The sequence below is a fragment of the Betta splendens genome, chromosome 11 (genome assembly GCF_900634795.4).
Source record: "Betta splendens chromosome 11, fBetSpl5.4, whole genome shotgun sequence".
NCBI classification, from domain to species: domain Eukaryota; kingdom Metazoa; phylum Chordata; class Actinopteri; order Anabantiformes; family Osphronemidae; genus Betta; species Betta splendens.
The window spans coordinates 10,142,593-10,163,123 of NC_040891.2; the positions used below are offsets into that span (position 1 = coordinate 10,142,593).

General features: G+C 44.4%; 3 protein-coding genes across 5 annotated transcripts; 2 read left to right on the plus strand and 1 right to left on the minus strand.

The window, feature by feature from the left end:
• Positions 1-114: 114 nt before the first annotated feature.
• On the plus strand, positions 115-1,484 carry polr2k (RNA polymerase II, I and III subunit K). The gene is made up of 4 exons (XM_029166595.2): positions 115-254; positions 486-553; positions 973-1,065; positions 1,262-1,484. Exons 2-4 carry the CDS (start codon positions 493-495, stop codon positions 1,282-1,284), a joined length of 177 nt encoding a protein of 58 aa, XP_029022428.1. The 5' UTR covers positions 115-254; positions 486-492; the 3' UTR covers positions 1,285-1,484.
• A 145-nt stretch (positions 1,485-1,629) lies between these two features.
• spag1a (sperm associated antigen 1a) lies at positions 1,630-7,367 on the plus strand. Of its 2 annotated transcripts, XM_029166594.3 has the most exons (8): positions 1,630-2,563; positions 3,399-3,498; positions 3,778-3,930; positions 4,070-4,227; positions 5,575-5,716; positions 5,835-5,961; positions 6,060-6,197; positions 6,316-7,367. In XM_029166594.3, the coding sequence occupies exons 1-8, from the start codon at positions 2,242-2,244 to the stop codon at positions 6,319-6,321; spliced, it is 1,146 nt and encodes a 381-aa protein (XP_029022427.1). In that variant the 5' UTR covers positions 1,630-2,241; the 3' UTR covers positions 6,322-7,367. The 2 variants fall into 2 exon arrangements, with proteins under 2 accessions (XP_029022427.1, XP_029022426.1); XM_029166593.3 differs by having other exon boundaries at positions 6,060-7,367.
• Positions 7,368-7,491: 124 nt separating this feature from the next.
• LOC114865453 (E3 ubiquitin-protein ligase RNF19A-like) lies at positions 7,492-19,717 on the minus strand. Of its 2 annotated transcripts, none has more exons than XM_029166590.3 (10): positions 19,558-19,717; positions 14,269-15,025; positions 12,116-12,324; positions 11,858-12,002; positions 11,417-11,579; positions 11,172-11,286; positions 10,761-10,919; positions 10,451-10,670; positions 10,196-10,339; positions 7,492-10,047 (listed from the first exon to the last, which is right to left on the minus strand). In XM_029166590.3, exons 2-10 carry the CDS (start codon positions 14,874-14,876, stop codon positions 9,252-9,254), a joined length of 2,559 nt encoding a protein of 852 aa, XP_029022423.1. In that variant the 5' UTR covers positions 14,877-15,025; positions 19,558-19,717; the 3' UTR covers positions 7,492-9,251. The 2 variants fall into 2 exon arrangements, with proteins under 2 accessions (XP_029022423.1, XP_029022424.1); XM_029166591.3 differs by having other exon boundaries at positions 14,269-14,889; positions 19,558-19,704.
• Between the last annotated feature and the right edge of the window lie 814 nt (positions 19,718-20,531).

The window sequence follows — 20,531 nt, forward strand, 5'->3', positions numbered from 1 at the left end:
ATAGCGTCCCCTGTGGTCAGGGGTGGAAAACAACAAAAACGCTACTTATGCGTTTACACAGACGTAGAAACGACCTGCAACAAGTTCGTAATCATAGTCACCATATGAAGTGAAATTTTGTGGCATATTTTAGGTCAGTAGCAATATAAACAAAACAAAATCTTCTAACCAACCACAAAGCAGTTTACTGCGACGTGTGTTGGGAGTTTCTACGCATGTGCAGACAGGAAACATTGTGTGTGGCGAAAAGAGAGGTAAACAGCTAATATTATGCTTGGGAAAGGATGAGATACTAAACTTTCTCATATCGTTTTAGCCCATTTCTATATAAACTATTTGTATGTTGTGCTTTAAGGCTCTAGTATCGGTCACCGGCACTGCCGGCTGTGACGGTTTAAACGTGTCCTCTTCGTTCCACCATGCTGTTTGATGTTAGCATGTGGATAGGTGTGATGTTTACTTAAAGTCTTTTCTGTTTCTTACAGGATTAAAATGGACGCACAAAAGGATATGCAACCACCTAAGCAACAACCTATGATCTACATATGTGGAGGTATTGCTTAGGATAATAGTGCTGCTGCTACTACAATAATTGCTAATGCTAACTATCCCAGCCCAGATAGGTTTTGAAGTAGCGTTGTTTGCCATGTATATTGCATTAATTGCTTCTATTTTATGGGGTTCTCTTGCCTTATACTAGAAAAAAAGCTACTGTTGTAGGTAAACTGATATATCATTTTCTAATATTAAATGTGTGGCCTATAACTTGCTTGAAATGGTCAAACTACCTGTTTATAGTAGTATAGTATAGTAGTAGTATAGTATTTATGCCAAACTAAATTCTCATATGTCATATTTTAAACTTAAGCGATTTTAGGTCTGAGACTAATGGACTATGCTTGTAAATTCAAAAACAAGATATATATGTTGACCATTTAATCTGTTTTTTATGACGTCCTTTGTGGTTCTTAGAATGTCACACTGAAAATGAAATTAAGGCCCGCGATCCAATCCGATGCAGGGAGTGTGGCTACAGGATCATGTACAAGAAGAGGACAAAGCGATGTATCCTTTTTAATTGTGCTTTGGTGACCATAACTCAAATCAGGCAGACAATGTAATGTCATATGTGCATGTGTTCGTGTTTGTCCCATTGTTATGTAACTTAGCAAGTCTTACTTTAATATAAAAAGCACATTAAATGTCAGTATTTATGTGTAAATCATAGTGTCTATGCATTTCCTTGACTCTTATATTTCAGTGGTTGTTTTTGATGCCCGATAATGGAAATTAAGAGAGCTGTTATTTCAGTTGTTATTGTTTTCTATAATTGCATTGTAAGGCTTTGTAAATAAATATACTCACAAACTCCCCAGGTTTCAGAAATGTGGTTAAATTCAATCTTTTTATGTCAACAAACCCTAGCTGTTTTTTGTGATAGGGTGTCCACTGAAAGTTTTTTTTTTAATAAATCATTGACCTTGTTTGTTTGGGCTGTCATTACTTTACTTTTTAACTTTCATAGAAAAATGGTGCTGTTGCAGTTTTGGTAAAAAAAAGTAGAGCATCCACATAAAAAATAAATATCTAAGTGAGGTGTGTTGGTACTTGAAGGCTTGTGAGTGGCATTGAATAAAATGATTAAATAGTAAATTGGGTATCCAAAGTTCAGCAGTGATTAAGAGAATAAATCATTTTCTACCAGTAACAGTAAACAGAGAAATCAATTTGAGTGGACATTTTGTATATATAGCATTTTTGAACATTCTCTAGCTTGAGTGGAGAAGAGTAAAGTGAAACTTGGCAGTAGTAGCTTTGGATATCCATAATTGAGTTTCATCTATCCAGAATGTCAGTTACAGATATCTAGCATGCATTTTGAGTAGTCACAAAAGCAATTCTACATATCTATAATGCTATTACTTTTTATTTATTTATTTATTTCAAATCTTCAGCTGTGGATATTTTGAAGTATAATTTTTACTAGTCTAAATGCTATTTTAGATATCCAAACTGCAATTATGTATAGTCAGTTTAAAGTCCTTAAGTGTAAAAAAAAAGGCTCCCCGTACTGATCTGGGGCTCTCCCACCACAGATCTCCTGCTGCAGCTCTCTGACGTCACATCCAGGGGGCGGGGCCAGCAGACATCCTCGACAGGCGCACTCGTCGCCGCAGCCCGAGAGGAGGAAAGGCGAGAGCGGCTGCGAGAGTTCGGACGCACTGCGGAGGGAGTGCAGCTATGGGGAACGCACAGGAGAAGCCTCCGGGCGCCGGAGGAGGAGGAGGAGGAGGAGGGACCCGGTCGGATTCAGCCACAGCGGGAAGCGGCGCGAGAAGCCAGAGTGGGGGGAGCGCAGAGAAGGAGGTGGTGAACGGCACCGAGAGCGGTCGCCGGCATAACAGCCCTGCGGTGGATACGCGGTACCTGGATGCCCCAGCGGGGGCCCTGCCCCCCCACCTGGCCCGGCTCAAGAACGAGGGGAACCACCTCTTCAAACACGGCCAGTTTGGAGACGCTCTGGAGAAATACACACGAGCCATAGAGGGATGTGCAGAAGCAGGTGATGCGTGTTTGCTACGGTATTACAGTTGGTTGATCTGTTTTATGTTTAGTGTTTGAATGGAAGAGACTGACAGGTAAGCTTATGTGTGTTGGCCCTGCTGAGAGTATCAGATAAAAGTTGGCTCAGAGTGTCAGTGGCAACACAGTATCGCTCAGGTTTCATTTCTCATGTTTGTAAGGCTGCACTTTTTGTTTCTATTCATTATATCGACATGCAGGTGCTCGGATGTTTTTCTGTGTTTCCTGCTCCACTGCCCATCAAGATATAAGGCGACACAGGTGTTTTCCAAGCTGAGTGCTGGCACTCGTCATCGTCTCTGACATCATCGTGTGCTGGTGTCAGGCCTGTGTGGATAAAAAAGACTGAGGTCATGCTGCACCTTTTAAGAGCCCTTTTACTCTCATCACTGGAAAGAGTGACAGCTGCCTCTACAGGACGCTAGACAGGCTTAAAATGAGAAGACCAGAACTCCTGAGACCGACTGACAACAATATGATAGGGAGGGAGTTCCTTAATATCAATAGAAACAGACGGACAAATGGAGGCATTGAGTGATGACTGAGGCTCAGTAGAAAATGATTTGCTAACACATTTATCTCGGCTCCTCACACCCTCAGCATCTGTGTGCAGCCTGATGACTTAAAATAAGCTGCTTGATCTGTCTTTAGTCGAGTCACTTGAGGCCAAGATCACAACTTCCAGCCCGCTAATCAGCCACTGTGTCTCTGTGTGAATGCGCGTCTTGATTGTACGTTAAACTGAGATCAAAGGTGGCTGGAGGGCTATTTTTCTGCCCGGTCCTCTGGATGAGCTTGTGGTTGTGTCCCTGCAGGCGTGGAAAGTCCGGAGGACCTGTGCATTCTCTACTCCAACAGAGCCGCCTGCTACCTGAAGGATGGAAACAGCACAGACTGCATCCAGGACTGCACCATGTAGGTGACCAGCGTTCCTTCTGCTCGTGAGCCTATCACAGCCCAGACATCAGTAGATTTCATTAAGTTGTAATAATAGTCAATTCATGACCCAGTGGTTTCGCCTTTATTTTTTTATTTTGGTTGTGGGTTCAGGAATATGCAGGAATCTCTGTTGCGTGAGCAGATGCTCACACTTTTATGAATGGATGCTTTGGAGCAGCTCAGGTCCATCTGTGTTAAATTGCGCAGGTGTGGATGGTTTGATCCTCTGTCTCTACGTCTCTCTGATCCTCTTAGGGCTTTGGAGCTGCAGCCCTACTCCTTGAAGCCCCTCTTACGTAGAGCTTTGGCCTATGAGTCACTGGAGCGCTACAGAAAGGCCTACGTGGATTACAAGACTGTTCTGCAGCTCGACACTGGGGTTCAGGCAGCCCATGACAGCGTCCATAGGTGATCTCATCTCAACCATATTAGACCCTCAAGCTGCCCTCAGTTGGAAGCTATGGGCAATTTAGTTCTAGTCCTCATGCCTCCAGAGTGAATAGGAAACTAAAGCTCTGCATCTGAACTCCTCGTCGTCTTCTGCCAGGATCACCAAGCTGCTGATCGAGCAGGATGGGCCCGAGTGGAGAGACAAGCTCCCGGAGATCCCCGTCGTCCCGTTGTCTGTGCAGCAGCAGCACAGAGAGAAACCAATCAGCATCGAGCTGGCCCAGGCCCGGGCCGCCCGGGCAGCACAAGAGGAAGGTGAGTGACGGAACACACGGTGAGCTGACTGTGGAGTAATAGACGCTTAGATTCCTTATAAATGACTCAACGTAGACAAAAAACATACTGTGTTTTAATTGCTACTGGATTAATTGTAGGTTGTATAATGTTAAATAAAAGCATTTAATAGAAAAGGCAGCAGCCCTCAAAGTTGGTCAGGCCCTGCATGAAGGCACTCCTGCTGAGTGTGTGTGTGTGTGTGTGTGTGTGTGTGTGTGTGTGTGTGTGTGTGTGTGTGTGTGTGTGTGTGTGTGTGTGTGTGTGTGTGTACGATCAATAATGCAGAGGAGAAGACGATCCACAGTGTAGTGCTGCTGTAATGGAACAAACCAGGTCAGATTTCCTGTCGGCTGCTCCTCCTCTCAGGCTGTTACAGTTCACATATATCATATTTAAATACATGTAAATATATACAGCGTAGTGTACAGTTATTACACAGTCACATCAACTGTCAGGTAAACAGCTTTGCACACATTTTATCATGTAAAAACACAAATCACGGGATTTAAATTTGACACAGATGAAGCTGAAGCGCACACGTACATAAACATTAAATTATGGCCACTGTTGGGGAAACAGATGGGAAGTGGTTCAGAATCTTAGTGTCTTAATATCTTAAGAACTAAATCCTTTTAGTCTTCATTTTCTTCAGCAGCGTGCTGACGGTTGAGCTGTTGCTGAAGTTAAACATTTTCTTCTTCTGGTGCTTTTGTCTGTATTTGCCTCCGGGGCTCGTTCTGCCACCAAATACCCGACATCACACTACTGCTGTTTTTATTGCCCATAAACAGGCCGACTAAGAAGAAGCAGGTTATTAATAGATGCCTTTGTTGTTCTACACTCTGTTTAACAGCTGCAGTGGGGATTGAGCTGGAATCCGTCTGTTTTATTGAACACTTTAGTTTCTCCGCTGGGTTTTTTGGAGGCACCCAGTGTCGCAGGCAGAACCTGCTCAGTACAGGTCATTTGACAAGCACCAGACGGCGCTCGTCTGTTTGTGCTCCTGTGAGAATCCATAAACGTTTAAGTGCATCCGTGTGTGTGTGTGTGTGCGTGTGTGTGTGTGTGTGTGTGTGTGTGTGTGTGTTCTGTACACTGGCCTCCTCAGCACAGCAGAGCGCTGTGTAAGCGAGACATGCTGCTTCCTCTGTGGCCCATCCAGACTGGTGCTGCACTTATTGATCGCTCCTGATCGTCTGTTCACTAAATTGAGGGTGAACGTTTATTGAAAGACAGTCCACTCTGATGTCTAACTTACTCATCAGTTCAGTTTATTAAGTTCCAATATTGACCTTTTTTTGTTAAATTACATTCTGCTGTTTTCAGCCAGGAGAAAAGAGGCACGCTTCACTTTACTGAAACAAGAAGGCAACAAACTGGTGAAGAACGGCCACTTTCAGGAGGCTCTGGAGAAGTACAGTGAGAGTCTCAGCATCAAACCTGAGGAATGTGCTGTCTACACAAACAGGTGAATGAAGCAGCCTTACCTGCACAAACAGTGGGAGCCCACGTTATAAAGGCACAGACTGACACCGATCCGTTGAGCGAACTCATCAGTCTCCCACCTATTCCTCATGGTCCTTTAGAGCCATTTGCCTGCTGAAGCTGAGTCGGTTCGAGGAGGCCAAACAGGACTGTGACTCCGCTCTGCAGCTGGAGCCGGGCAACAAGAAAGCCTTCTACAGACGAGCCCTGGCTTATAAAGGTTTACAGGTGACAGCGTGTAACACTAGTTGTGTTGATGATTCAATTAGCTTTAAATCGTCTTTTCTGAGTCCATTCCTTTCATTTTGTGTGTGTTTCTGTTCCAGGACTACCTGTCTGCCAGCAGCGACCTGCAGGAAGTCCTCCAGCTGGACCCCAACGTGCGGGAGGCTGAGCAGGAGCTGGAGGTGGTGACGGGCCTGCTGAGACAGAGCCTGATGAACAACGCTGCGCACGCACGGCGGGTGAGCGACGAATGCGCGTCCTGAAAGGCCGCTCTCATCGCTTCCACCGCCCACTTGCTGCACCCGGGACTTGTGCATTTTTCCATTTACACATCTCTCTTTGTCTAATGGTGCCCAGGTTTGATGGATCGGAGGCAGAGGAACGAAACGCACGGAAGTTCCTAATGTAGTGAAGGTAGAGGACTAAAGGGCAGAACCCAAGAGCTTCAGTAATGAAGGTGACTGGTGTTGACTTTCTGGGATGAGCTCTGTTGACAACGAGCTTTCAGCTCCGCACAATCTGCAGCGTGTGCAAACCACAACATCTGAAACGACAGCCTTTCATAAAGGGGCAGCTTTGTTTGAGGAGGCTAATGACAAGCGACTCTTCCCCGCGGCGTCACATACTGTACATACAGTACAGACCCATTTATTTGTGCAGGTGAAACGAGGAGAGCGAGTAAAACGTGCGTGCCTTATTGAGATCTCTACCACAGTCACAACACCTTTTGTTTGACAAACGATATGTTTGCCTGCTGCAAAATGAAGTGAATCAAGGTTTTCCTCCTTTGGTAAATGCTCAGAGGCTCTGAATGACAGAATTCACTGGTTAATGAACACCGAGAGTCATTAACTTACTATAAATCATCAAAAAATCCCCAAATCCTGAGCTATGTTTTTTTTGAAAGGTTTATGTCACTAATTTTAGATAAATATTCATCTCATGATTGTGCACTGTAAGTTTTAGTGTAGGTCTCAGGATCCGCCTTGAATGTAAGCAAATTGACTGTGTGTGTGTCTATATTTTAGTTTGACAAGTCTCCAGCTGTATCTGTTACAATATCGTCCCACTCTCCCTTACAAACAATAATAACATGGACGGAAGGAAGAAGAATCCTATCTAACTAATAACTTGAAGTGCTGCTGCAGCTGTGCAGGGCTTTTACGCAGGCAGACGTTGTATAGCACAATGTGCCACAAAGATTTCCCTTCATAGTTCTGGTGTAAAAGTTCAGTTTGTCCAGGCTGCATCTGTGGTTTGTTCTCAATTTCGATGTTGAAGCATCAGGTATCAATTAAACACAACACTTGCTGAGGCTTCAGCTTCACAAATGCTGCTTTGTGGAATGTAAGAGCATGTACTGTATGTAAATAGGATGCAAATGTAAATAATAAAGTGCAATTTGAATGCTTTGGTGCACTTTGCTGCGAGTTATAAGATGGTGATAGGAGAGGTTAACTGAGCTGTCACACAGTGTAACAGTAATAGTGCACAGAGGGATGAAGTGAGTCAAAAATGTACAGACAACAAAGGCTTGATTAGGAATTTTATTGTTTGATATACAAATAGCATTTGCTTCGTGGCCGAGTTAGAAAACAGACCTGGTGCCAGTCTTCAAATAATAAACACAACCCCCATTTTCCTCCAACAGACGAATAACACGGGGTGTAAAAGACATGCACCCAAACAGCAGCTGAACGGATGCAAACGCCTGCTTAGGCTTTAACCTACAGCCGTGGTTCTGCTCCTCTTTACTTGGACTGAAGTCGAGTCTGAATCAGATTCATGCAAGGAAACCATTTCAGTTCCATCAAGTGTGTGAAGTGCAGGATCCTGCATTCTTTGGTATGCTACAACGGCTATGCAACATTTCAGGCATTTTGAGGAAAACAATTCATCCTGTTTCATGTCTATCATCTGAAGACAAAGAATATGGAAATAAAAAGAGAATAGAAACACTGTACAAAGGAATTTCCCCAAAAGGCACCATGGGTTTAACAAATATGTAATTGTTTGCATTGATCATTCTTGTAGAAATAACAATCTTACAACACACTGTATTTGAAATAGACCCAAAGCTCTGAAATACTTTTACTCAGAGAGAAGTAGATTCAGATCTAATATCATCATACATTCACAATGAATAAGAAATCACTGACAGATGTATGTGCTTGGTTACACAAGCAGAGCTTTTCATTGCACAACAAATTTATTTTACAAGTCAAAGTGTTTGTATTGCAAATACATTGTCTGGATGTCTTTCCAGTTTTAGCGACTGAGTACTAGACTTGCTCAGTTTTCCTTACATTGAATATTCTTGAATGCATATTTAAAAATTGATAATCATTTCAAAATTAATAAAAATTGAAATGATTTCCTAAAAATGCAACAAATACTTTGCACAGGTTTAACTGCCAAAAAAGTGGGCTTAAAGTTTAACGGCCTTTCCTCTTAAATTAGGTCCTGGCCAACACAATTTCCACTTGACTATGCAAAAAAAAACAGTCTGGACCCGACACAGGGCTTTAACATTTAAAACTAACTTTCCCAAAATGGAAAATAGAAATAAGCAAATGCACAGCACAATAACAGGAGTCACATTTGAAAGAAAAGTAAATAATAATCATTAAACTTATAGGTGATTATGGAAAAATAAGATCTGCTACTCAGCGGACGGGTCCCTCCAAGCTTTATATGCACAACGGAGGGTTCGACAGCCTTTTTGATTTCATGTTGTTTTAATATAAGTCACAAAATGAACTGGTGGCACAGCGGTGGACCACAGTGATGACATCTCCATCCCTGATTCATGCAAAGATAAAAATGATTTTCTACTGAAAATCCATTTTACTTAATTGGTTCTGCTTTTGCAAATATCCTAAAAAGCGAGATAAAAGCAATAAGGTGCCCAGACCTGGTGCTAGCTGGATGTATTCAGCTTCTGGAGGATCTCACAACACTGAGTGCCTGCTTTACACCTGTCCACATACATTCAACTCTACGTTCTTCAGGCCTTTCTGTGTCAAAAACAACCGCATGTCTGTTTGTTCTGTTACTGAACAACAAAACAACACGTCTGCTCCATTTTACTTGTTTCTCTCCAATCTCTCTTCAACTTAAACCTCTGGCCTCTCTGACTGTACAGACGGACATTCAGATCACATTCCCGCCTCCACAGTGGATAAAAATATCTTTAAACTGATGAGCCTGATTAATTACGGCTACTTCAATCAGGCTGAAGTTAGCACTGGTGATAAGTTTACCTCTTTCAGCAGCGATAACACCTGATGACCTTAGATGTCTGTCTGTAAACAGCGCTTCCTGGACGGGCTGACAGGCTGGATGGCAGCACCGCTAGCGCTCTCATTCAGGCTCTCGTCCTTCTCTGCCTCTACGTCTGCGACGTCGCCAACACTTTCCTCTCTGATGAACAGAAACCTCGCAGCGCTCCCCTCCTTCGGGGAACCAGGAGGAGACGAGGACAGCAGGCGGGCGAGGGCCGCGTGGCCACTCTGTGATGGGTGGTGCTCCAGGCGGTCGTTCTCCACTTCAGGCATGGGTGTGATGGTGATGTCGCTGAAGGCGACGGCTGGGTGATGAGCGTGGGGGTCCCTCAGGGAGCAGCAGGACGAATGAGCTGCTCTCGAGGTCTCAGGGTCTGAGCAGCTGAGCTCTGATGAGAACTGGCTGCAGTGCGAGTCGGCCACGGAGGGCAGACTGCCGCTCAGGGAGCGGGAGTCAAACTCAGAAGAGTTAGTGCTGCGCTGCTCCAGGAGCTGAGCATCCATGTCGCCTTCTGTTTCATTAATTCTGGTCTCTCCTTTGCTGGTCTCCGCTCTTTTCCAGAGTTTACCCTTACTCTTTTTGCATCCTGAAGCGCATGGTTCCTTAGACTGAGGGCACGAGGAGCAGCAGTGGTTGTCATGCTGGACACAGCAGCAGGGAGAGTGGTTGGAGTCTCCACTAGCTTCTTTGAGGCCGGCAGTGCTGCTGCTACAGCTGGCTTCATCCAGGCTGCTGCTGGCACTGCCATGCCTCACCTTCTCCTGTTTGGCCTCCACATCTGCCTGAACGTCCAGACTATTGTCTCTGCAAGTCAAAATAATTCAACATAAAACAACTACAAATAACTCCAGAAACACATTTTATGTTAAAAACTGGTCAAGATAGTTTCAGGCATCACAGGAGCGCAGGGGGAAGGTTCTGTCTAAAGCAACAGGTTGCTCTGACTGCTGACCTTTCTAGAGGCATGTAGGCGTTGAGGATGGATCCTGCCATGGCTTTTGTGCTCGCATTGTCGCTGATCGTGCCGAGGCTGATCGTGGCCGACTCTCCACTCAGACTGCAGCGCTCCTTCTGGACATCGGCCTGAACTTCCATCCTGGAAAAGGTAATGCACATGTCCTTTAGTTGTTACATAGGCGCAAACATTACAGCGATACGGTCAGGATGCATCCTCTTCCATGAGCCTGTGCAGGTGTAATTAATCTACCTGTTGTAGCAGCTACCGGACAGGCTGCCGGTGATGCTGGTTCCAGCTAGCGCCGTAGTGCTGGCGTTGTCACTCATGTTGTCCCGCTGGGTGGAGCTCATGCCGCATCGCTCCATGTGGCTCCCACTCACACTGAGGCTCAGGCTGGTCAGACCACCAACACTCGCCCCATCGCCGAGGCTTGCATTGTTGAGGCGTGTCTCTGCCACAGAGGTGGTGTCTGTAAAGACAGGGAGACGGGGAAGATCTCATTTTATCAACATGCAGAGGTTTGACTCCAGAGTTGAATCTGAGAGCGTTCCACGCTCACCTGTGGCTGCGGCGCCGCTCCCGCTGTTTTCATTTTCCTCATCAAACTCGATCCGCACCCCTTTGCCGTTGCCTGCAGACACTCCACAGCCTCCGCTCCGGCACAATGAGATCGGCACAACTCCATACACATAAGCCAGCATGATGGGAACACCAATGCCTACAATGACATAACAGGAAGACTTTTATTTATGTCTGGAAATATGAACTTGTTTCAGTAACTAAACCTTGCTGGGATAGACAGAGAAGCAACAAGAAAAATTTGAATTGTACAAAAAACACATTTAAATTAAATTCCTTTTTTTTAATTAAGCCGACCTACTATAAACCATTTTTAATGTTTAGGCTTGGACACAGACGGTACAAGAGAGAAAGCCATGAGGAGAAAAGAGAGAGGACAACACTTTCTTACCGACAGTGACGGCTGCAACCACAGGCGACACAATCACAGACAGTGTCACACCACCAGCTATTACCAAGTTCCTCTTGTGTTTAGAGATGTCTTTACCCTCGTAACGGTTATGGATCTTAAAGGAAAAAAGGTAAATTACATTACTGACAAATAAAATGATTTAAAACAGAACTTGTTGTTCATCTTCAGCTACATAAGGGCAAAATAGGGTTCATTATATTATAGTGCCTTATGCTGATTCTAACCTTCCTGCCCACATAGACTGGGATGCCAATGATCATCGCAGGGATGGCAATCCCAGCAATGAGAGCGATGCCGACAGGTGCTCCCACTAGCGTGCCCAGCTGCCACAAGATCTTCTTCTTTCTGCTCCAGGGCTTCTTTCCCCAAAAGGTGCAGCCTGATGGACTAAGAGCAGGTAAAAGACAGAAAAAAGTAAAAAAACAGGACTGACAACAACAACTCGCACTAACAAACTGTCAAAAACTCACTTTACTTTATTGTTGTGTTCATGAGAAAAATTTAAAAGACCAAATTATACATATTCCTCTCACTAGAATTTTTTTATAAATGAGAATGTATAGGTAATTTGAAATACACAAAATTATAGCCGTAAACAAAAACATGTGACTTTGTCAGCTACTTTGTGAAGACCTGTCAGTTGGTTGACTGTGCATTTCTCTTACCTTAAATAGTGCAAGTCAGAGATCTCCTTCATGCAGAGCCAGCAGAACTCACAACCACAGACAGCACACGTCATGTGATTGCAGCTTCCATCATTCATTTTAATAATGTAAGCAGCACAGCGTGGACATGGCTTGATGTCATCTCCTAGTGGAGGGGAAATATTTTCATTCACATTTACGGGTTCAATGTTTACTGACTTAAAGTAAACATGTTGGTGATAACATATATAATCATTTTCTGCTTTTTATGGATGTTACCTGCAGCTCCACTTTCTTGGCTGTAGCTGAGGGAAGAGGACCTGAAACTCCTGAGTCGGAAGTTCTGGGCCCTTTGCTGCCGTGCTGTGTCACACGTCTGGTTGGGATGCCACAGCTGTTTGCAGTGGTAGCAGAACTCCGTCCCACAGCCCTCACGCCCACAGGTGATCTTTGGGCAGCTGGCACAGCCGAACGCAATGACTGCGTAACTGAGAGAGGAAGGAAGGAAGGAAGCAAAGGTTAATAATTATTGGAGAGAACGTGTGTGCAGTAATTCAGCACAACACTAGAGGACAGCAGAGCTAAAATGGAACACCACCACTATGCAACATAGAAAGTGGTTCTATTATAATCGCTGGAAAGTCCCCACAATAAAATGTGTTTGTTCTGTAATAAAGGTAATTTCCTGACTCCGAGATAAATTCACCAACAAGCCCTGTGACCGTAAGTTAGGAATCAATTATCTCTGCATCGCTGCATGTCAGTAAGATAACTGTTATCAACCATCATTCTGCAGAAAAGCCACAGCTGGTTCACACGAACAATATATAAAAATCTACCACACAACTTATTCATCTTAGCTTCCATTCCCTGAAAAGGGACGTGTGGTATTTAATCTTACAGAAATGACAATATCAGTTGACACAAGATTAGCAGCAGTGAAAGAAAAAGTAAATTTCTATCCTCAACTCAAGGTCATGAAAGTCAAGGAACACACCAATCAAATCATAGCAAAAGGACCTAACCTGAAATCAAAACAAAAGTGAAAGCGGGGCAAATATTCAGGTGTCATGTTTGTTTTTCAGGCGTGATAAATTAAATGGAGCCAACTGGTTTATGGACAGTATAAAAGCAGCTGCTCACACCGTCCACCCTCGTAACTCACAGGTTTGACAGACGTGGGGGATGTGTGAGAAAAGACACACACACACCGAAAATCCATTGAGTCTAGACAGTGTCCGCTAACAGTTTGGTGAGACAAACTGGGGGACAAATGGTGGAAAGCTTTAAAACATCCAAACAGTGTGTGTCCAATGTCCTAGTATGTCTCCATAAATATGATTCAAACTCTATGTTTCTATGCTGACATAAATATGCAAAAACCCCAAACCACACAGAATTTATGTACAGTATTACACTGCTGAGCTGACCCACAAAGCCTGAGTGCAACTGTAGAACGACACAAAGTGAGAGCATTGTCCGGTGGAAAGAGCCGAGCTGATTGGAGCACGAGAACAAGAGGAGCCGAAACAAGCCCATGAAAGAGCCATTATACCAGCAGACGGGGTCAAGTCTGGATGAAACAAAGAGGAGAGGGAGAGTGAAGGTTAAAATAGCAATTACCCAAAACCAAACTGATGATGAGGAGACCGCACCAACGCTTCATGTTTTATAAGGAGCAGAGCCAGTGTGTACACTGTGTGCGTGGTGGTGCTCATTACATAATGGCGCCATCAAGTACAGGTGAGCTGTCTGCCTCACTTCATGCTCCTGTGAGCAAACCCGCCGCTGACCCGTCGCCTACACGTGAAAGAGCTAAACCAGAAGCCAGGACTTCCACGTTAAACAAGCCTTTTTTAATGTTTACCAGCTCCTCATCTGACCTCAGGTTCATCATTTACCACACAAACTATTAAAAAAATCAATGCCTGGAAGTAAACCTTCCTCTGTCACCGATTAAGGCTGCACTGAGCCGTCACTCAAATGAAAAGAGAACCAATATAAACACATTTCACTATATTGCTGCTCAATATAGCCTGTTCCTCTAGTTGAGCTTTAACAGTATATAAATGATTTCCTTCTGCAGCCTGCAGCCATTTTGTGGTTGAAGTCAGAGCAGGACAACACAATGCATCATCACACACTCAATGCCCAAATATTTCTTAGCTGACTCACTGTGTTGACAGAAAAAACCCTGTCTATTACTAGAAATACGTGTTATTTATAACTCAAACATCAATGCAGACAGAGGGTGAACCTCAGAAGGCCAGAAGAGGCCTTGAAGTTTCCCTGATGCAGCCGTTTTGTGTTATTCTGGGACTCATGTTTTATATATATATAGTACAAATACAGAACCCTATGAATACGAATGTGCTTTATTGTCTTCAAACAAATGCACTGTAGCCCATATAATCCCTCTGCCCACTTCTTACCCGCAGTCTGGGGCCGGGCACCAGCGGCAGTCGGGTTCAGCCACAAGCCACCTCCTCAACATGAACTCCTCGTACTTCTCCATGAGGGCCCGGTCTCCCAGGATCATCTGGATGTCATGGGGATTGAACCGCTCGGAGCACTCGGGGCAGCTGATGTTGACGCGGGACTCCGAGATCTCGATGCGCAGATACTGCCGCAGGCAGTCGGCACAGGAGCGGTGGTGACAGGTCATGATGTCCGGGAAGCGCTCCCGTGCGTGGCGCAGCAGGCACAGGGGGCACTCCAGCAGCTCCGGCGAAGACCCCGGCTCCGACGGGGCCGGTGCTGCGCCCGCCGCAGGGTGGGCTGAGGTTTTGTCATGGACAGTGTCTGACTGCACGTGCTCCGTGCTCACAACGCCTTCCACCACGGCTCCGGCCTGCAAAGTCCTCGCCTTGCGCTTGGGGTCGCAGTCGGCCCGGCGCCGCCGGTTGAAGAAAGAGTGGAGGGACAGGTGGCGCTTCTTGGGGGCCTTTCTACCTGGAGGCAGGCCGGCAGAGGAGGCAGCGGAGTGCAGGTCTCGCTCGGAGCCCGCGCTGCCATGTTGCTGCTGGTGCGGGCCGCTCATCACGCCGCTGCTGCTACAACATGAGAGGAGGAGATGAAGCAGGTGCGGGAGGGCTGGACTGTATCACTGTTAGCTAAGACATAGCAGCTGAAGTCAGGTCTAGGTCCGTATCACAGCGAGATGCAGAAACCCAAACGTAGGTCACCGACCTGAGCGAGAGGGAAAAAAACGGATCAGGTGCTGAACTGCTGCAGAAACAATGTCAAAGAATACGTTAAAATACAAACCGTACGACTGAGAAACAATAAACAGGATATGCGACATTAAGGAGTTATGGCTTTCTTTGTGCCGTGTGCAACTGCAGGCCCTCCCTAGAGTCTGTATTAGCAAAGTGTAGACGAAGCAGGAAAAGAAATTCCACCGTAAGCGTCAGATGTGGCCACAGCTGTGCGCGAGCAAAGCAGCCACACCTCGACACCAACGCGCTCGCATCGGCGTGCTTTCAACAGCACAAACAACCTGAGGACAAGTCATTTCTGACCTGAAGGACACAAAAAGACCCTGAAGACACAAATAAAGTGCTTAATTTAAGTCTGGTGTATGCTGCAAGAAACCAGCAAGAAACGGCAACAACACAACACACGTTCTGGAGGCGATGAACTAAGAGCAAACGTGCTCCCACATAACTCCAATACACAACCTTCACTAAAGGTTATTAAACAGTTGCCCCCACTTCCCCTAAACCTCATCTTAGGTTTAAATAATAGAAACCTGAGTAGAACCTGACTGTAACTGCCTGAGAGGGTTCACACTCTCACAAGTTCCCAAGCAACTAACTAAACACCAAATAAACAAACAATAATTAAGGACAAATAAACATTCCTCTGTGTGTGTGTGTGTGTGTGTGTGTGTGTGTGTGTGTGTGTGTGTGTGTGTGTGTGTGTGTGTGTGTGTGTGTGTGTGTGTGTGTGTGTGTTTCTCTCAGGAACATTCCTGTGGGAGACAAACGGTGACCAATTAACAAGCCCACAGTGAATGTGGTCACCTACCAACCTTGGTCTGACTGGCTGCATCTTTGCTCATAATGACCGACAGCCTTCTGTGCATTGGGAGTGTGTTTTAAAAACGGGTTTCAGTCGGGCGGCCAGAACTTAGACTCAGCCTGATGACTAGGCGGCACATTTAAATCTTGACTTCCTGTCATCTGATGCAGAGAATATAAACTGATGTTTCCATCTGACCGTACGAGGCCTAACGTGCTGCAGGGAAGGTCCTACATTTGCTGCAGCAGAACCGGGGGTAAACGCTGAACTGTAGACTTACTTCACACAGCTTGATGATGACATAACATATGTGCAGTGCAAACATCTAATTTTAAAGGGTCACATTGAAAGCGCCAACCCTAAACAACACTTTAATCACTATAGTAGTTTATTCTTAAACTAAGGCTTAAATGTATGAAAACACAAGTACACAGTGATACTGTGACTGTGAAAACCTACAGTCCACAGCACGTGCAGCTTCCAGGTGCTCCCCATCGTTATCCAGCTCAAACCTTTGATGTGAAAATGACTTGACTGGAAAATTCCCACCGCTGTCACTGGTCATAGAATTTACTTGTGTCATGAACACAACACAAAAAAATGCTGCTGCGCCGGTCAGACGCAATGTAGCAGCACAGTGGGGATTATAAGGCGCAGGCTAACAGGAGGCTCCAACACTGTAGCTCCATGAGGGCCGGGGGCAACCAGCCAAGTCATCTGTCTTTTCTGACAGAGACGGGGGCCATTAAATGCGACCAACAAGTCGATGTGAAATTACACTCACAAGATGTAATTAAACCGGGACGGTCTGCATCGGCGCCGCACCGAGGGAGTGGGACTTTCCATGTGGCTGCAGCCCGCGTGTGTACACGCACATGCATGTGCTCAAGTTCTCTGGCCACGCTGGTAATCACATGCTACAGCAGCTCACATACTGGGACGTGTCCCAGTTCCTGAGAAAAGCCCTGGGCAGGAAGCACGCTGCAGCAGAATTAATGCCTTCAACCCACAGTCAGCAGATGCTACAAAACGATAACAACTGGGATCTGATGAGCTCTGGTTTTAAACAATGAGTCAAGATCGGCAAGACAAATGCTGAATTATAATACACAAAAAAATGTATTAATTAAAGGCAAGGTGCACAACGCAACTGCAATGTGCGATACTTCAAAAAATTATTAATATGCTGGAAACAGAACAAGACCTTCTACTAAAGAAACATCATCTTCTTCTCTTTGCAAAGTAAATGCGCCCAATAAAACCGTGTGTTATCAGGTATTAAACCTCAGCTCCTCCTAACTGTCTGGAAGCTGAAGTGTTCCCCACACTTGGTCGAGTGGATCGGCTGAAAGGCGGCGTCATCAACTTTCATGCCCGCTGAACGGTCTGCGGACGATTACCTGCTGTGTTTGCACCCGAGCTAAATGGGACAGTGCTTGGACGTTGTACCGGACAACTTAAAGGGTAACATTCATTAATTATCTCGCGTGTTTGTTAATGCCACGCAGTTTAGAGTTGAGTGACACAACAATGCAAACTGTGTGCTAGCTTAAACAAACACAGCTGTTACCCCACTGCTGGAATGTTCTGAATGGTGACCTGGACCTAGGACCCCATTTAATCTACGTCCCCTATTTTTGACAAAGCTATAGTTAAGTGACCTCTATTCTGTATCCTATCACTGATGATCACTCACAAGGTGGGGGTTTGGGTAACAAGCTGTGTAAAAACACTCAATCTCTGCCCTGCTGTTTTTTTTTAAAGCTAAAGTCCAGATTAGGATTTTGCAAGTCTAGTACAGATCCAGTATATAGATTAATAGAAACTGTGCGCAAAATACAGGTTTGAAAGATTGAAAACAAGTGTTCTTCAACTACGCTAATTTCCGGAGACATTCGAGCCAGAGAGCAGACTTCCTGATTACGACAATGCATCCAGTCACTGCTGCTACGGACGATGGAATAACTGCAAACAAATTTTAAACTGTGTGTAAAAATGTTGTTTGACGTTCAAACAGAAGGTTTTATAACCTCTGAGGTTGACTTTAGCTCTATTTACTAAACAGGAATATATTTCGAGCCATCCAGTATGTTATGATGACACAACACTTTCATTCACAAGTCAGCGTCAGTAAAACTGAGGATGCAGCTGGAGACGCAATGTTAAAATAGCTAAATGATCTAGGGTGCTAAAAATAGCGTCTCCTGTGACAAAGCTATTTGAAAAGGTTCAATGTTTCAGAGAACAACATCCATGCTGCTCAGCAGGGTTTTAACAAAGCTCATAAAAGGAGTGTCTGAAAAATCTGGACCTCAAGGGTTGCAAGTTGAAACAACTAGCAAGAATTTGCCTTTTGAGAGATAGAAACCGGGATGGAGCTCATGCTAAGGCTGCCTTCGGTCTGTTTTCACAGTGTTCAGGTCGCATTTATGCACCAGCAACACCACAGATTGGGATCTGGGAAGAGCAGCGGAAGAGTCGTGTGCTTACAGCTCATTAGATGCCAAACCCTGTGACGCTATTACACTTTGTTCAAACACATTTCAAGAAAACAACGCAAGTAGTGTCTTATTGTAATAAGGTAATTCACAAATAATTGCCAGTTACATGAGATTGGCCAACACTGTGTGTTGTGTTATTCAGAGTAAAACAGTCTCATATCAGAGGCTTAATTGTTTTGATATTTGACAAATTAGTGGAAAGTGAAATCGGGCCGGATGCACTACTTTGCTTAAGGTTTGTATATGACTACAGACGCCTGATGGGCCATTTCCTCTGATGCAGGCACATACCTGTAGGGCCGTGCCTGTTATCTTTAGTGTGTGTTCAGGTGCGGCTTTGTAGTCTAGTCAACATACAAAACATCACTGTGGTATGTCGCTGCACTAAGTACTTTATGTTCAGAGACATGTCTCATGTATCGGTCACACACCGACGTCTGTCTGTTAGTCACGCCAATTATACTGGATTATTAAACGTCAACATCTTTTTTGGTATTAAATACAGTGAACAGAAACTATTACTAACAAAATTTGAGTATGATGTTGTTCGCATAGACTGTTTATAAATGTGGATCCTTTGACTTCTGACATAAAAACCATGACAGACAGTCACACAAAATGGATCAAAGTGGCTCGACATTATTTTTTCAGTTCCTTTGTGTTAATGATTTTATAACTTTATACACTGCAAACAAAGTATGACAATGTGAATTCTCGTATTCAGAAGACACTCCAAGTAAAGACACGCTTCCTAATGACGCAACAGTCACCAGATGCATCAACTGAGGCTCGGCACGGCACAGAATAAAGTAGTGTTTACATTTTCCAGCAGGCTGCTCACTGTTAGCATGCAAGCTAACCAAAGCGGCTTTGCCCATAGAGCTCGGCTAGCAGGAGGCTAGCTTAGTTCACAACTTTAATCGCCCGAAGAGTTGGTGCCCAGCTGACATGTGATGCTCAATTACCACCATGCAAGTCGACAACATTGCTTATTTACTACTATTATAACTATATTTACACTTTATTTAGTGTCCGCATGTGATTTCTGCCGACCCAGAGTTCAGCGAGGTGAATTTACAGGCTAGCGAAGCTACCGAGTGCTAGCGTCTCGTCAGCCTCATAGAGGAGGAAGTTGTGATCTGATAGTAAGCGCCCTTTCGTTGCTAGTGATCGTAATGATCGTATTAAAACACTTACCCCTATTTCACCGGTTTCCCTTCACTTCACAACAGACGTGTACGCAGATGTCTCCATTTCCCAGGAAGCCCAAGTAGAAAGTGCTCAGCAGAAAACTTCGCAGGACGGAAAAGGTAGACTCCTCGAGCGAGTCTACGCAAGTGTTTAACAGAAAGTAGAAACAGGGCTACTTCCGCTATCGCACGTTGGCCTTTCATAATAAAATACGTTTTTTATGCGCACTACAACGTTTTGGATAAACTTCTGCAACAAACGGTAACATTTAGATTCATCAACTCAAGGTTACACCAGGAGAAAAAGGTTTCTTTTTCGTCTATAAACTGCATAAAGGAAATTGAAGAATAAAATTGTACTTATTATGTTTTGGTTTGTACAGGGCACTCAGAAACGCAAGCAACAACTAAAGTATAAAACAAAGATTGTACACTTTTTCTGAGAAATATGCATCCATACCCATTGGAAGAAATAAAACGTGCTTTTATTTGTGTAGCAACTCTCTAAGGTGGAATATGTTGTCCTAAGAGTTGTTTACCTGACACGTCGGTAGCCGTTTTAGCAGCAAATACCAACACCGCCACCCAGTGGAAAGTAAAGGCAAGTGTCTCCACATGCTAAACATAAGGCATAAATACAGCTCGTGTTGACCATTTCTGAGCATCTTTACCTAAACTTTTGGATTTTTTCACTTCTCACATGTAAGTGGCAAAATGTTTAAAACCCATTTCGCTCATTTAAATATGTTCCCAATGTAATTGTAGATTATACAACTGTAATTCCGAGATTAATTATTTAGATTTTTTTAATCACTATTAAAATGTCAAAGTTTCAGAATGTTGATTGACATTTTGAAGATTTTTATCATTAATTTCTTAATTAAGAGTTTCTTGAGAGTAGTGGAAAGTAACTCCGTAGCTCAAAGATCAAATAAGACATTTAGCCACACCAGTGATTATTGGCCCATCCATAATTATTAT

Coding starts and splice junctions, on each gene's coding strand:
- polr2k (XM_029166595.2), top strand. CDS start 493: ATGGACGCACAAAAGGATATGCAACCACCTAAGCAACAACCTATGATC. Junction 554..972: donor TATGATCTACATATGTGGAG/GTATTGCTTAGG, acceptor TGTGGTTCTTAG/AATGTCACACTGAAAATGAA. Junction 1,066..1,261: donor CAAGAAGAGGACAAAGCGAT/GTATCCTTTTTA, acceptor CTTATATTTCAG/TGGTTGTTTTTGATGCCCGA.
- LOC114865453 (XM_029166590.3), bottom strand. CDS start 14,876: ATGAGCGGCCCGCACCAGCAGCAACATGGCAGCGCGGGCTCCGAGCGA. Junction 11,580..11,857: donor TCTGACTTGCACTATTTAAG/GTAAGAGAAATG, acceptor ACCTGCTCTTAG/TCCATCAGGCTGCACCTTTT. Junction 10,048..10,195: donor GCCTACATGCCTCTAGAAAG/GTCAGCAGTCAG, acceptor TTTGACTTGCAG/AGACAATAGTCTGGACGTTC.
- spag1a (XM_029166593.3), top strand. CDS start 2,242: ATGGGGAACGCACAGGAGAAGCCTCCGGGCGCCGGAGGAGGAGGAGGA. Junction 3,499..3,777: donor TGCATCCAGGACTGCACCAT/GTAGGTGACCAG, acceptor TGATCCTCTTAG/GGCTTTGGAGCTGCAGCCCT. Junction 4,228..5,574: donor CCGGGCAGCACAAGAGGAAG/GTGAGTGACGGA, acceptor TGCTGTTTTCAG/CCAGGAGAAAAGAGGCACGC.